General features: G+C 43.1%; 2 protein-coding genes across 2 annotated transcripts; one reads left to right on the forward strand and one right to left on the reverse strand.

The window, feature by feature from the left end:
• The first annotated feature begins 507 nt into the window (after positions 1 to 507).
• On the forward strand, positions 508 to 2,654 carry LOC123407589 (putative ATP synthase protein YMF19). Its single transcript, XM_045100752.1, has one exon. The coding sequence runs from the start codon at positions 660 to 662 to the stop codon at positions 1,137 to 1,139; it is 480 nt and encodes a 159-aa protein (XP_044956687.1). The 5' UTR covers positions 508 to 659; the 3' UTR covers positions 1,140 to 2,654.
• A 6,314-nt stretch (positions 2,655 to 8,968) lies between these two features.
• Positions 8,969 to 10,237, reverse strand: LOC123408562 (ATP synthase subunit 9, mitochondrial-like). The gene has a single exon (XM_045101643.1). It carries the CDS (start codon positions 9,335 to 9,337, stop codon positions 8,996 to 8,998), a length of 342 nt encoding a protein of 113 aa, XP_044957578.1. The 5' UTR covers positions 9,338 to 10,237; the 3' UTR covers positions 8,969 to 8,995.
• Positions 10,238 to 15,031: the final 4,794 nt, after the last annotated feature.

Genomic DNA, 15,031 nt, shown 5'->3' on the forward strand with positions numbered 1-15,031 from the left:
ACGGCAACCCGAAAGCTCGTTATCAAAGTGGTCTCTTCTCAAAAGCTTATCTGCCAGATGAAAACAAGTTCGTAGTAACAGGTGGCCGTTGAGCTCCTAGTTTGACTGTTGGTGCCAGACTAGAATGGAAGAATGCCCATAATACTGAAATGAAGAAGAATACCTCACTAGTAAGAAATAGAGCAATACCCATTGTGCTTCCTTTCTTTTACTAGAGAGAGTAGTCCAAGCCTCTAAATATCTTGAGGGCTTTGTGTTGGATCTGATGGTTGAGCCTTTGTTCTTTGCGAGCCTTGCCTTTCTCTTTTTTGCTCTGCTGTGGAGTTCTTTGATGGTCTATCTTCGCACCTGGCGCTTCTGGCGCTTTCTTCCTTCCACCTTCCTCTTGTACTCGACTCTTCCCCGATCACTCCCCGACAAAGGCTTGCTCGTCTTCGTCATAGTCCAAACTCTTTCTCGTGTGACTGTGGTGCTTTCTTGAGCGATGACTTGGGAGGGCCCGGTCACCCCTACCCGGGCAGACAACCTCCCTCATTCACATCAGAAATGGCAAAGATTCCATTTTGGAAAGTAAATCTCTTTTTGTATAGAGGGACGTAAAATAGCAAAAGTACGGTTCGGAGTCTTTTTTTTCTTGATTATTTGAAATCCAAATCAAAATGCCTCAACTTGATAAATTGACTTATTTCTCACAATTCTTTTGGTTATGTCTTCTCCTCTTTACTTTTTATATTCTCTTATTTAATAATAATAATGGAATACTTGGAATTAGTAGAATTCTCAAACTACGGAACCAACTGCTTTCGCGCCGGGGGGGGGGGGGGGGCGAGATCCGGAGCAAGGACCCTAAGAATCTGGAAGATATCTCGAGAAAACGTTTAAGCACCGGTCTCTCATATATGTACTCCAGTTTATCCGAAGTATCCCAATGGTGTAAGACCGTCGACTATTTGGGAAAAAGGAGGAAAATCACTCTGATCTCTGATTTTTCTGAAATAAGTGGCTCACGAGAAATGGAGAGACAGATTCTCTATTTGATCTCGAAGTCCTCATATAACACTTCTTCCAGTCGGATCACTTGTTGGAAAAACATAATGCTCACACATGTTCCACACGGGGAAGGAAGCATAATATTATGAAAATGAATGGAATCATTGACTTACACCACGATATCTTTTGCTTCTTGTTATGCTTGACTTTTTGTAGTATTTTCTTTATGGAATCATCCGGCCAGAAACGGGGAAGAGCCCATGCTGTCGTAGAGGCCTCGTCGAGTGCTTCCGCTCCGCCAAACAAAGGAGATGATGATCCACGAAAAAAAAGTGGGACGTCAAGACGCCAATGGCAAAGATGGGTTTCGGTCAGAGCCGCCCAAAAATGGGGCGCAACCTGAAGTACCATCCATTTCTTTCTTAAGGAACAGAATTAAAACAGTTCTAAGGTCCTGTCGAAATAGGGTTCCTAAGGAGAGCACATTACGCTCGACTTACGAGGATCTTCACCTTGAAACGGCGAGCGCCGAGAAACGGGTCAAAATCGCCCAGGTCCTCGAAGATATGTCCAGGCGAAGCCAATATTTTCGGAGTAACAAAAGGGAGCAGCCCCATACCGACTTGATTATTCAAATCTGCGATTGGGAGCGGGATCACCTACGAAAAATAAATTCACTGGTGTAGGTTTCTCATAGGAAACCAAGGCCCCTACCTACCTTATGGGTAGGTAGGGGGAAGGAAGAGTGGGAACGCGGGCTTTCTTCAGGTGCCATTCTGTATTTTGTAGAGTCCGGAAGAATGGTGAAAAACGGGCTGTTTCGAAAGAAACTATGAAAAAAGAAGATTTCTCGTCCAATCGGACAGGGCTCGCGAACCTAGTATAGTGGGATGAACTCCGCGCCTGCCCGAAAGATAGAATACTGATTTCCAGATTGATACGATTGGTATCGGAATCCGGGTTAGGAGAAGGAAGCTCGGGTATTGTTGGAAGCAAGTAGTTGCCATCGGAAAGTTAGATTTGGTAAACAGAAGTGTTTACTCGACAATAAGCAATAAGCAGAAGTGGGAATAAGATTGGTAGCGGGAAGTGATAACTCTTTCTTTGCAGTCTTTCTACTCGGTATCGAAACTCGGATCTCTAGTCTGGAGAATGGCGTGTCTTTCGTATCACAGGTCTTGCGTTTCTGGTCAGGCTAAGGAAGTCGCGGAAAACGAGGCCTGAAGAGAAGTCCACGCGTGATGACCAATATTCATCAGAACCCTCCCTCGGTCAGCGTAGTGCCAGCAAGGAATAAATCAGAAGGGCAAGCAGGTTTCAATCATTTGTTTTTAGCATCTCCACTATAAAGAGTAGAGAGAAAGAAGCCTTTCGCATCTGGAAAGAGGACACCCACTACAACTTATTATCTTAGGGGCTTGCTTCTTGTGAAGAACTAAGGCAGCTCAAATGAATGCTCGCCTACTCATGTAGCTGTCTCTTCTTATTTTATTGCGTAATATGAATTGTAAATGCTGAAAAATTATCTCTCTATAAAGTAAAAAAAAGAAGAGTTGTCAATTCGGTAAACTCATTAAAAAAAAGAAATGAACAGTCTCACTATTCGATGAACTAGGGTGGGCCAGGGAACTCGTAGCTTATGCACGCGCACGAGGCATGAAAAAGGAGGAAAGTCATTACATAGGAAAGGAGCACACGCCATAGAGGAATTATCATGTTATGCCTAGTAAAGAAGCACACTCACTTCAGAAGAAAGAAAAGAAGTCATCCGAGTCATCTACTATTTTCTGCCACTCAAATCCTGATGGATTGAAGAGGAATGGAGCGAATAGCCAAGTGATAACCAAGAACCCTGAAAGGGCGCGGGAAGAGCCCAAGGTAGGAACTCAATCGTCTGAAGGTTAATGAACTTGCTACGTCAATCGTCTGACCGTTTGGAGCTGCTCACAAGGCCTAAACCTTCCTGTAATCCCTGGAGCTTCGTCAGAGCCTTTTCCTTCCCCACAGGCCAGAGCTCAATTTACCTTCGCCACAACTCTAAAATAAGGAGAATCAGCTCAAGATAAAAGGGCTCGCACTCCATTGATCCGGGTCAACACTTCCTGTATCTGGTTTCGGCTTTATTTTGACTCCTTGTAGGGGCTCATGACACTCCTGTAGGGGATCCAAAGGCTTTCGAGCAGTAGCGGCAGCGGGGCGGGAGAGTTGGTTATTCAATTGATCCTCTGATGTTGGCCCTTCTGCATCATCCAGCAAGGCTCGGAAGTCTGAGCTATTAAGGTGCGGTTGACGGATAAGAGGCCTTCGATATGTTAAGGGAGAGAGGGGAGAGTCATTCCAGAGTTGGGTGGGAATCGTTGATAGAAATTTGGATTTTCCCTGAGGTACGATAGCGTCTGAACTAAAGAAAGGGAATATGGAAAGTGAATGTGGTAAAGGATACCAAGAGTAGGTTCCCTGAATGATTTTTAGGCGTCTTTTCTTTGAACAAATAAATCTATAAATAAAATTGGATGGATCTTCCACCTATGCTATGAGTGAATCTTATCATCACTGGCGAGTGGTATCGTATCACCGTCTTCGTCCTGAAAACATCTGCAAAGCTAAGCCAGTGTAGGCTTTGACACTACTTATATTCACTACAAGTATTACACTCGCTTCGCTACACTCTTCTCTTATGTTTCGCGCTTCGCATAGGCTAAATAAGCCGCTCATCCCTGGCGAATCCTACCCACATAGGAATGCGGAACCATCGGGGAAAGGCAAAACATATTCAATCCCAGGAGAGAAGTTACTGGTTCGATAGGACCAGGGAGAGGACCCTGATCACCTTGCCAACGAATTCAAGGCCTTAGGAAAATCATCCTACAATGGACCGTAGGGACTGAGAACGAAGAAGACATAAAAATAAGGTTAGGGGGGATAAAAAGAAAACCTCCTCCCATTCAAAGTCGTCTTCAAGTACCTTTTTGATTCTTTACCGAGTATGGATGGATCAACTATAGGTTCGAGTTTAGCCAAGATACGTACACGGCTAAGTGTATGAAAATCCAAGAGAGAATCATAAAATCTAAAAGCTAGGAAGGAGAAGACCAGGTGATTGAATATGACTTGCTAACAGATCCTACTCTTCCTTAAGCGCTAGTTCTATTCACGATGGTTCAGTTTCGAGAGCAGCTAAAGTAGTTACCTAATAAGATAGATGAATATTCCACGATCTACGATTATAAAAATCTTCTTATAGAAGTCTAGTTCTTTCTTCTTTTAGAAAAGGAAGTCTTGCTCTCCTTTCTTGCCGCTACTTGCGTTGCAAGCCAATCTTCAAACTGTTACGGAGAAGTCGTTTACTGATTAGCTTCTTGAACGTGGAAATATTTCGGCATATCTGCTCTTAGGTTAGTACGAGAACTCGACTCTACTCGTGCTATAGTCGAGGATGTACTTATACTACCCTAAAGAGGGATCAATTAATGGGGTGCATTTTTCTTAGGGCAATTCTAGGCAAGACCTTGAATCACAGGGTTTGTTCCTGGCAACCCAGCATTCTTTATCTTGGCGTAGATTGGTGTGATGGGACGGATGCCGTGAAAAAGCTTTTTTCTTTGACCGGAATCAACAGGTGTGAACCCATCTAGGATGAGTCAAACATAGGGGGAAGGGCCTCCTGGCAATATCCGGCATACTAGTAATCGATTATTTGGCCTTTTGCGATCGAACAACCTATGAACAGTTGTAGCCTACATAACCTACCTACCCAGACCAAGGGAAGAAGGTATCAGATCACTGTAGTTCTAGACCCCTTTTTTCAAATAAAGGAAGTGACAACGTTTGCCCGAAGAGGTTGAATCAATAGTAAGAAGATACCACCCAGGCACAGAATCCGAAATAACAATCAGGAATAGGACTAGGAGAATGAGGTCTAATTTACGGAGTCAAGCTGTAATTGGGCTTAGTGCTCCGATTGCGCCTTAGGACTAGGACTGATAGGTAAATGCCCCTTACTCAACCAATGAAGGCGGGTAGGGCTTTTCTTTCTTTTGTTTAGGATTGGCAAGAGGATGGCTGCCTCGGCTTCAAAGCTGTTAGAGAATGCGCTCTTATCACTACAGGGACGCGAGAGAAATTCCTCGAAGGTAGTATTAAAGGGATGGGGCATTACCGGTGTTAGCGACGAAGGGATTGTTTGCAAGAGAAGGTTGCCCTGTTAAGATACGAACAGGGGGCATGCCACGCATAATAGTAAAAAAAGGGCAGAGAAGAGGATTGAGGGACAGAAGGAGCTGGAGGCCAACAAGGAATAGAAGAAGTTGTTCCACTCGTAGCTCTTCTTCTTTTTTTAAAGCTTAACTCACATTTCGGGAGCGGATGCTGCTCGAGCTAAAGATATGCCCCCAACTCTTGAACAGCTCTCACTTGCCTTGGCCGATAGCTTAGATGACCGACCGTTAGGCATGGTTACCAATGATTTCACAGTATATATCTTGTTTGGTGAGCCAACCGGCTTCACCCGAGGATGAAGGTAGTAGAACAAAGAGGAGCCGCATCTTTTCCTGGCCGGAGAGGAATCAAGGTCCATCTCATTAAGGCCGAACATTTAGTCTCGTTCCCAATAACAATAGGGAACATCTGGTCTTGTTTGGTTTTTCTTTCAAGGATTTTGTCTTTCTTGCAATTCTGCGAACTTTGAATGCATCATTTCCTCCATTTCTCGGAACTTATCGCGGAATCTAGGCCCACTAGGACTCGGCGGGATTTCTGGTAAATCAAGCTCTCTCAGGGGTGGAAGCCAGCCCCCACTACTCGATGTTATCACTCTGCAGGATTCGACAATGGATTTGTCTTCCTCAGTCTCTTCGAGCTTTTCCAATCCTGCTATTTTCCCCCAGTCTTCTTGAGTAATATGATCCCTGAGGGTCAATCCTTTCCCTTCCCCCCTTTGCCCTTTCAAATGAAAAAGAACTACCAATGCAAAAAAATGAAATGAAATGAACAATTGCTACTTCTTTATTAAATTACACCGAAAAGAAAGTCTGTAAAAAACAAGAGCCAACCTAAAACTTAACTACCCCTTGCCCTCCCACTGAACCCTTCTTTCTATCCAAAAAAAGGAAGAGCGCACCAAATAGCCTAGCCTGCCTGAGAATCTACGCACTAAAGCCATACTGCAGGATTGCCACCCATCATTCCAGCTTTCACTGCCTATTCGGCTTCAGCAGTGGGTTTCCAAAGGCTCTCTTCCCAGATAAGAACGGTTTTTCAAAACTTCTATCCACAGCTCCAACTAGATTGAGCACGAAATCCAAGGACCTTGAGTGACCACAAAGCCGAAGGGCGAGAGCAAACGGATCAATCACTAGAGACAGCTTTGTTTCTTGATAACAAAGATAGCTTTTTGCAACACAAACCACTATGATTGAATGATTTCGACAAGGTAGGAACTCAATAGGACTACCTAGGCTAGGTCATTCATTGCTTGGTCCGCTATATTCGTTTTGTCTTCTAGTTCTCCACAGGGACTTCCTACTACTCCGCCGAATCTCTCATCTGAGAAAGTAGGTCACCTGGGTCGGGTAAAGCAGCGTAGATAAGGCTGGACTTTATGAACAAGTTGATGTCTACTAGGGCATTGACCGTACAAGCAGGTAAGTATAGGGCTCGGCTAGGTATTCGTTTATGCTTATATTTATAAGCTTTCTTCTCACTAGGTAGGGCGGGCAGTTGGTCTTATTGCCTTGCATCATATGAGAAGGAGTTCTTCCATGAAATAGAGGTCGTCTATGGTCTTTGTGGCATTGATGGATAGTACTGGTCTGTTGTCAACAAATAGACTGGCTAGGTCACAGTCTGCTAAGTCTACTAGTGGGATATGAATATGCATTAGTAGTAGTTATTGCTGCCGGATTGGTATTAACAGTTGGTCAAGTCTAACGTAACGTTTTTTAAGGAGAAGGATAGGGCATTAATTACCTGGGGTCGATAGGTACACCTTTATAATAAATTATTAGCACAAAGCTCTCATCTCACTTTTCATAGGTAGGCGAAAACTCTATAGTGATAGTGTAGTGTATATTGGCTTGGATTCTTTCTATTCTTCGTCTTAATTAATAACTCCTTCCTGAACTTCAAAGTACGATAGAAACTTACTTATATCTCGTAGGAAAACTAGAGAATGAGCCATCTCCATCTCGTAGAGAAACTAGAGAGGTGTTGGGCGCAGCTGAAAGGAAATCGAAGAAGAGTCCATGAAAGGCTAGCACGATTAGGATCCTTTGTAGGGTTTATCTCGGAAGAGAAGGCTATGAAGCGAACATCTCTTCTTTGGGAGAGAGGGGAAGATCTATGCAGGACACTTAACCCGTGCCGGAGGACTGCACACAGCTGGTACAACCTCGTGTGGTACATTTTACATGTTCTTACAAGTCCGATGGTACAGTTGACCTAGTATCGAATTATTATAGATTCCGTTGGCAGCCATTGCCCCCCTGCATGTCGTCTGACATGACCGAAACGAAACTTTACACCCCCTAGCAGCCCCCTGTCGGCATCGAAAACGGAGGGAAGTGCGCGTGCTGATGTTTAATCATGCGATGCCAATGATGTAAGCGCGGGCCCGCAGGTGCAGACAGGTTCGTCGGGGGCAAGCTTCAGAGGTGGGGGGTACGATTGTGGAAGATTGCATGGAGGCAGGGGTTGGAGATGTGATGCAAGGGTGCGGGGAATTGGGTGGAAGGACAGTCGTTAATGTGGAGTCAGGACGGGCGTGAGGCAAGAAGTGGAGGGAAGTGGGATCTAGATTAGAAGAGATAAATACGATATTCCTGATACCCGCGGACGATCCCTAGCCTAGCTTGGCAATCCCTTGAAAATGCAATGCATTTTCCCTTGAGATGAAATTTCTTTTTCGGTGGCAACTCAAAAAAAAAAACTCTCAAATCAACTCACGCATATTCCCTTGCTTCTGTTAACTACGCATATCTCATGTTTCTATACTTGCTAGCTAGCAACCTCTTATCACACAGAAAGCGTGACATGAATGCATACCCCCGTGTATACAACTCCTTACTATCTCTAATATACCGTTGCTTGTTCGGCACATAGACCTATTATTATTATCGGTCAGGCTTTCCTTTTGGCAGGTGATTACTATATATAATATAGCGGGCTTTCCCTTATCCGTTCGCTTAGGTATCTGACTGTGTAGCGTAGTTCGCCGATTCCCGGGGCCGGCACGGCACAACCGGATCCCCATCCTTAGCCAAAGTCCGTACTTTACCCCGTTCCTGATCCCCAATGCCAGGGTTGAATAGTAGCCAGCCATGAGATCTATACTTTATCCATTGGTCAAGTAGCATAATTGTTTACCTGGTCTTTCTTCTTGGATAGATATGGCCCTACCTTCCTCTTGAGGAATCCGTTCAAAAGACATTAGGGGGAAGAGATAGGTTTCTTATTCTAAGCCAAATTACTATACCATAAGGAGATTACCATTATGAGATGACACTTGAGAGGGCACTTTAAAGTGATTGAACCCACTTTCCATGTTAGTTTAAGCAACAATATCGCTAGGGACCAAAGTAGTGAAAACGGCAGCTCCATTTTCCAAAACTTTCTGTCTCATAAGACTTTGAAACCACACAATTTGACATTCCCCTTGGGAAATAGGGAAAAACAGGCCCCGGATTCCGATAACTTATGTTTCGCCTAGTGGAAAAGTACACAATTGACTAAGAAGATTGGAAGGTGGTACGAAAATACTCATCGGGTCTTTCGTTCCAGCAGTCATGATATAGCTTCTAGCTTTGACCGCTCTTAAGGTGCCCGCACTCTTGGCTTGAATCACCGACTTGTGTTTCGGTTTAACCGAAAAGCAAAATCCTATCATTTCACTACTCGACAGAGGCTCCTCATTCATCCATCGGATAGGACGCCCCATCTATGGAACAAGAGAACGAGATATTGACTTTTTTGACATCTGTAACTACATTCTCACATTCCTTTTTTGATCTCATGACTTTTTATGCGATCGGAAAACGAATGAGATCAGAAAGGCCATCATTGGGGCAAACAATGCAATAGCTTCGGTGAGAGCAAAGCCCAAAATGGCAGAACCAAATGATTGTTTAGCCAATGATGTATTTCGCGCCACGGAATGAATCAAAGAACTGAGGACGTTTCCAATACCGACAGCAGCTCCGGCTAAAGCAATTGTAGCAGCTCCGGCACCTATTGATTTAGCACCTTCTAACATCTCGAGTCGAGAAAACACTTTTCTTGTCACGTTTTTCCTTCGCTGTTCTTTCTTGGATTTCTTGTTGATGATTCGAAGTACTTGGGCCTGCACCTCCATAATTTTCTAATATTGGGTTATGTGGACCACTAATTTTATACATATTATCACAATTTGCAAGGCTTGTCACATATTCAAGAAAATGAGCTGTGGATTGAAAATCATCAGGTATAGGTATAGGTAGGGGGTCCGTCAACCCTTGTGGGGCTGGGTGGGGTATCCTGAACTACTGGAGCAGCTCCCCCTTGTGGCTGGGGTAGACTCTCAGCAGCTTGGTTTACGCATGGCACAAAAATCTATCTGTAATAATTATTTGAAAAAAGTCAAAAATAGCCTATTGGGGTTCAGTTGGCGAGAAAAGCCTTCTTCCTACATCTGCGAGTAAGGGGCAACCTTTTTGATTAATTCACAGGTAAGGCAAAGTGCTTTCTTTTAAAGAAGCATCTGGTTCCATCTTTCTTTCGTTAGTTAAGCCACCTTTTTCTAAGAAGGATTTTTGTAATTCTGGATTAATAGTACTTAGAATGGCTTTTTCATATTGAGAAATTCTGTCTAGTGGCATTCGATCACAGAAGCCGTTGACAGCAGCATAAATCACAACAATTTGTTTTTCAATTGGAAGTGGTTCATATTGTGGTTGTTTGGGCACTTCTGTAAGCCTTGCACCTCTATTGAGTAATGCCTGAGTCGCAGCATCAAGGTCTGACCCAAATTGAGCGAAGGCGGCCACTTCGCGATATTGTGCCAATTCCAGTTTTGAACTACCGCAGACTTGTTTCATAGCTTTCAACTGAGCGGCAGACCCGACACGACTGACGGATAAGCCAACGTTAATAGCTGGTCTAATTCCGTGATAAAAGAGCTCTGTTTCCAAACAGATTTGTCCATCTGTAATGGAGATCACATTGGTGGGGATATAGGCCGATACGTCTCCAGCTTGTGTTTCAATCACGGGTAACGCAGTCGAAGGAATTGTATGTGACGGGCATATACAAAAGCCTCAAAGGACATCAAACCCTTTGTGATGTGCTCAAAAAGCAGATGTTGAACAGGAACCCGAGGAAAGAAGGAATTGCCTTTGACAGGAAATTAAATGCTGATGGATCTTACTGGAAACCTGAGCAGTATCCCAAAACCTCATGGGTTGTTGCTACTGGGCCTCCTTTTGATCCATCTAATCTAACTGGTTTTTCATGTGAATTATCCTATTCCTCAGATGAGTCATTTGACTCCAACTACAAACTGTTCAAAATTCAATCTGGTGAAGTATTTGCTCGATATGTTGGAACTAACTGCACGAATGGCCCTCCCTTGAGGAAAATCTAGGTTCCCAAAAGTTGTCTTGAAAATCTTCAGGTGAATGTCCTCATGACACCACCAATGAAGAATCTAAACCCCAGATCAAAATCCTCAGGAGGACCAAAGTATTCAAGAGGATCAAAATCCTCAACTGGTCAAAACTATGCTCGTACCCATGCTAATGCGTCTAACATGCAGAGAAACTACAAGGAATATGAATATGAGCGTTACTCTTCAAATCATTATGTTCATAAATCCTCAAACCAGTTCTGTGCATATTCATATGAGTACTTTAACCCCCCTACTGTTAAGAGAAGTGCATTAGCTTCAGTGCCACCTTTCTCATATGGTGCTCGCAGGATCATGAATGCTTTGCCACCCCTTCAGATGTGGGTGGTGAAGAAATCGAACTAATCACTTCTGCAGGTCAGGTCTCCAGATGAAAATCATCATCTAAAGAATTTGCTAGAGACCTGAGGAAATGCTTGATAGGACACAAGCTAATGTTGATGAAATAGAAATATTTCACACGTCCTTATAATTCTGTTGTGATGAAATTCTTATATGATGAAATTGATATCATATTCTTCAAATCTGAAGCATATGAGATGGTAAGTTGTACTAATTCATCTGCAGGATGACAAACCCAAGAATACTGAGTGGGTTCTTGATAGTGGCTGCACACATCACATGACTGGTGATAAAAGCTTGCTGATGAATATGCCACTAACTCCATCACCTCTGAAGCAAATCACATAGGCTGACAAAGGTAAAAGCAAGGTATTGGGACTTGGCAAAGTGGCTATTTCCAAGGATAGGCATATGGACAAAGTGATGCTTGTTGAATCCCTTGGTGTTAACCTCATGTCAGTCTCGATGCTTTGTGATCTTGATATGATTGTTATCTTTGGTAGATATAGATGTGTAGTCATCATGGAATCTGACAGATCCAAAGTCTTCGAAGGTGTAAGAAGAGGGGATTTGTACATTGTTGATTTCTCTACAGGTCCTCAACCAGCCACTTGCTTACTAGCAAAAACCTCAGAAGGATGGATGTGGCACCGAAGACTAGGTGATGCAGGCATGAGGAATTTGCACACACTTGCGAAGAAGAAGCATGTCATCGACATCGAATCAGTCAAATTCCTCAAAGATCATCTCTGCGGTGCATGTGAATCTGGGAAAATGACCAGATCCAAGCATCCCTCGAAGACTATCATGACCACTACACGTCCATTCGAATTGCTTCATATGGATATATTTGGACCTACTCACTATGCCACACTAACCAATGCAGCATCTTTATATGGCTTCGTCATAGTTGATGATTATTCCAGATATACATGGGTGCATATCATAGTGTATAAAACTGAAGTGCAGGAAATCTTCAAACGATTTTCTTCAAGGGCCTTGACGAACTTTGGCATCAAGATCAAACATATCAGGAGTGATAATGGAACAGAGTTCAAAAACACTGGTCTTGATGATTATCTTGATGAACTTGGTATTACTCACGAATTATCTGCTCCTTATACTCCTCAGCAGAATGGTGTCATCGAAAGGAAGAACAGGACTCTGGTTGAGATGGCAAGAACTATGCTTGAAGAATATCAGACTCCTCGTCGCTTTTGGCCTGAAGCAATCAACATTGCATGCCATATCATCAAGAGGGTATATCTTCACAAATTCCTCAAGAAAACCTCATATGAACTCCTCACTGATAAGTAACCCAATGTAAGTTATTTCAAAGTCTTCGGTGCAAAATGTTGGATTAGAGATCCTCACCATAGCTCAAAATTTGCACCTAAGGCACATGAAGGTTTTATGCTCGGTTATGGAAAGGAGTCGCACACCTACAGAGTCTTCAACAACTATCACAACAAAGTTGTTGAGACTGTAGATGTGCGGTTCGATGAAACTAATGGCTCGCAAAGAAAGAAATTGCCTTCTGATCCAGATAAGCTGTCTCCTGAGGAAGCAATAAAGCTCAAACCTACTGAAGACATTGTCCCCACTGAGGAAATTGGTGAAGAAATGATCCCCATCATTGATGAAAATCAAGAAGATGCTCTTGAGGAAATTGCACCAGAACCACTTCCTCAGCCCAGACGAAATCCTCAACCAGCTCATCCGAGGATTGCAAATGAAGTAGAACTTGACAAAATCCTCAACAACATCAACGCGCCAGGTCCTCTCACTCGCTCAAAAGCTTCACACGTAGTTAACTTTTGTGGGCATTTTTCCTTTGTATCCATCACAGAACCCTCAAAAGTTGGTGAGGCTTTTCTAGAACCGGAGTGGATCCAAGCTATGCAAGACGAACTTCTTCAATTCAAGCTGAATGACATATGGGAGCTCGTCAAACGACCAGATCCTCGCAAGCACAACATCATCAGCACCAAGTGGATTTTCCGAAACAAGCAAGATGAGGACGGTCAAGTGGTGAGGAACAAGGCACGACTTGTAGCCCAAGGCTACACCCAGGTTGAAGGAATAGATTTCGATGAAACTTTTGCACCTATTGCTAGACTTGAAGCTATTCGAATATTACTTGCTTATGCTAATCATCATAACATCATATTATATCAAATGGATGTGAAAAGTGCATTCCTCAATGGTAAGCTTGAGGAAGACGTATATGTTGCTCAGCCCCTAGGTTTTGAGGATCCAAAGAATCCAGACAAAGTCTTCAGACTCAAAAAGGTTGTCTATGGTCTCAAGCAAGCCCCTCGGGCATGGTATGATACATTGAAGGAATTCCTCATGAAGAAAGGCTTGAAACCTGGTTCACTCGATCCAACTCTTTTCACTAAATCCTATGATAATGAGCTATTTGTGTGTCAAATATATGTCGATGATATCATATTTGGCTGTACTGACAAACGATACAGTGATGAATTTGCTTACATGATGAGTGAAGAATATCAGATGTCTATGATGGGGGAGCTAAAATTATTCTTAGGTCTTCAAATTCGTCAACAACGCAATGGAATCTTCATATCACAGGAGAAATACCTCAAGGATGTTCTGAGGAAATTCGACATGCATGAATGCAAAGGTGCCAAGACTCCAATGCCTACCAATGGCCACCTCGGCACTGATGAAAATGGTAAAGATTTTGATCAGTAGGTATATCGCTCTATGATTGGCTCTTTATTGTATCTATGTGCATCTAGGCCAGATATAATGCTTAGTGTTTGCATGTGTGCACGTTTTCAAGCAAAACTGAAGGAATCACACCATAAGGCTGTGAAGCATATTCTTCGATACTTAGCTCACACACCAACACTAGGATTATGGTATCCCAAGGGCTCAAATCTTCATCTGGTAGTGTATTCTGATTCTGACTATGCTGGTGACCGTGTGGATCGCAAGTCAATTTCTGGCACATGCCATTTCCTCGGAAGATCACTAGTTTGCTGGTCCTCAAAGAAGCAGAACTGCATATCACTCTCCACTGCCGAAGTTGAGTACATTGCTGCTGGTTCATGCTGTGCTCAATTACTATGGATGAAGCAAACCCTCAAGGACTACGGCATCAACATGAAGAATGTGCCTCTCTACTGTGACAATGAGAGTGCAATCAAGATTGCATACAACCCAGTACAGCACTCGGAGACCAAGCACATCCAGATTCGTCATCATTTTCTTCGGGACCATGTCCTCAAGGGCAATATCCTGATCGACCATGTGAAGACTGATGATCAACTGGCAGATATCTTCACTAAGCCCTTGGATGAGAAAAGGTTTTGCAAGTTGCGGCGTGAGCTAAATATCTTAGAATCTTCAAATGTTTTGTAAAAACATGCACACATCCTAACACTTATGCAAAATTGATGACTTAGATGTGCAACACATGATGAATCAATTTTCTTCAACTGATGAAGAAGATCACTCTGACTGTGAAGAAATCAACGAAGAAATTGATCCTTAGGGCCCTACGACAATTGTACGCGGCGTGTGTAATCAACATTCTTATATGGTGGGTCACGCCACCGCCCAACGTGAAATTCCTCAAGTTGTTTTTCTTCAAATGTTCCAGTTCCTCAAAATGTGTTTTTCTTCAAAACAGTTGTTCTTCATTGTGACGATTTATCACAAAATCCTCAAGTTACTCAAATCTTCAAAAACACTTGATGACTTTCGTTTGACTAGATAGACTGTGATTTCAAGTCCTCAACATCATTCACTTATAGCTATTTCTTCAAGTTGATATTTCTTCTAAGTGAATGTGATCGGACCCTACTTTCCCTCTATGTTATTCTCATCCAGTCTATTCGATTCTTCATATGCGTTCTACTTGAAACTTTGTTCAAAATCCTCACTGCGTCCTTGTCAGCTGATGATTTTGTAACTAAAATCCTCAAATCTTCAAAAATTGTTTCTTTAATGCACAGTAACTGAACCCCACTTCCCACGTTCGGATAACCACGATCTCCACTATCTCCACTGCCT

This window comes from Hordeum vulgare, chromosome 7H (genome assembly GCF_904849725.1).
Source record: "Hordeum vulgare subsp. vulgare chromosome 7H, MorexV3_pseudomolecules_assembly, whole genome shotgun sequence".
Lineage (NCBI taxonomy): Eukaryota > Viridiplantae > Streptophyta > Magnoliopsida > Poales > Poaceae > Hordeum > Hordeum vulgare.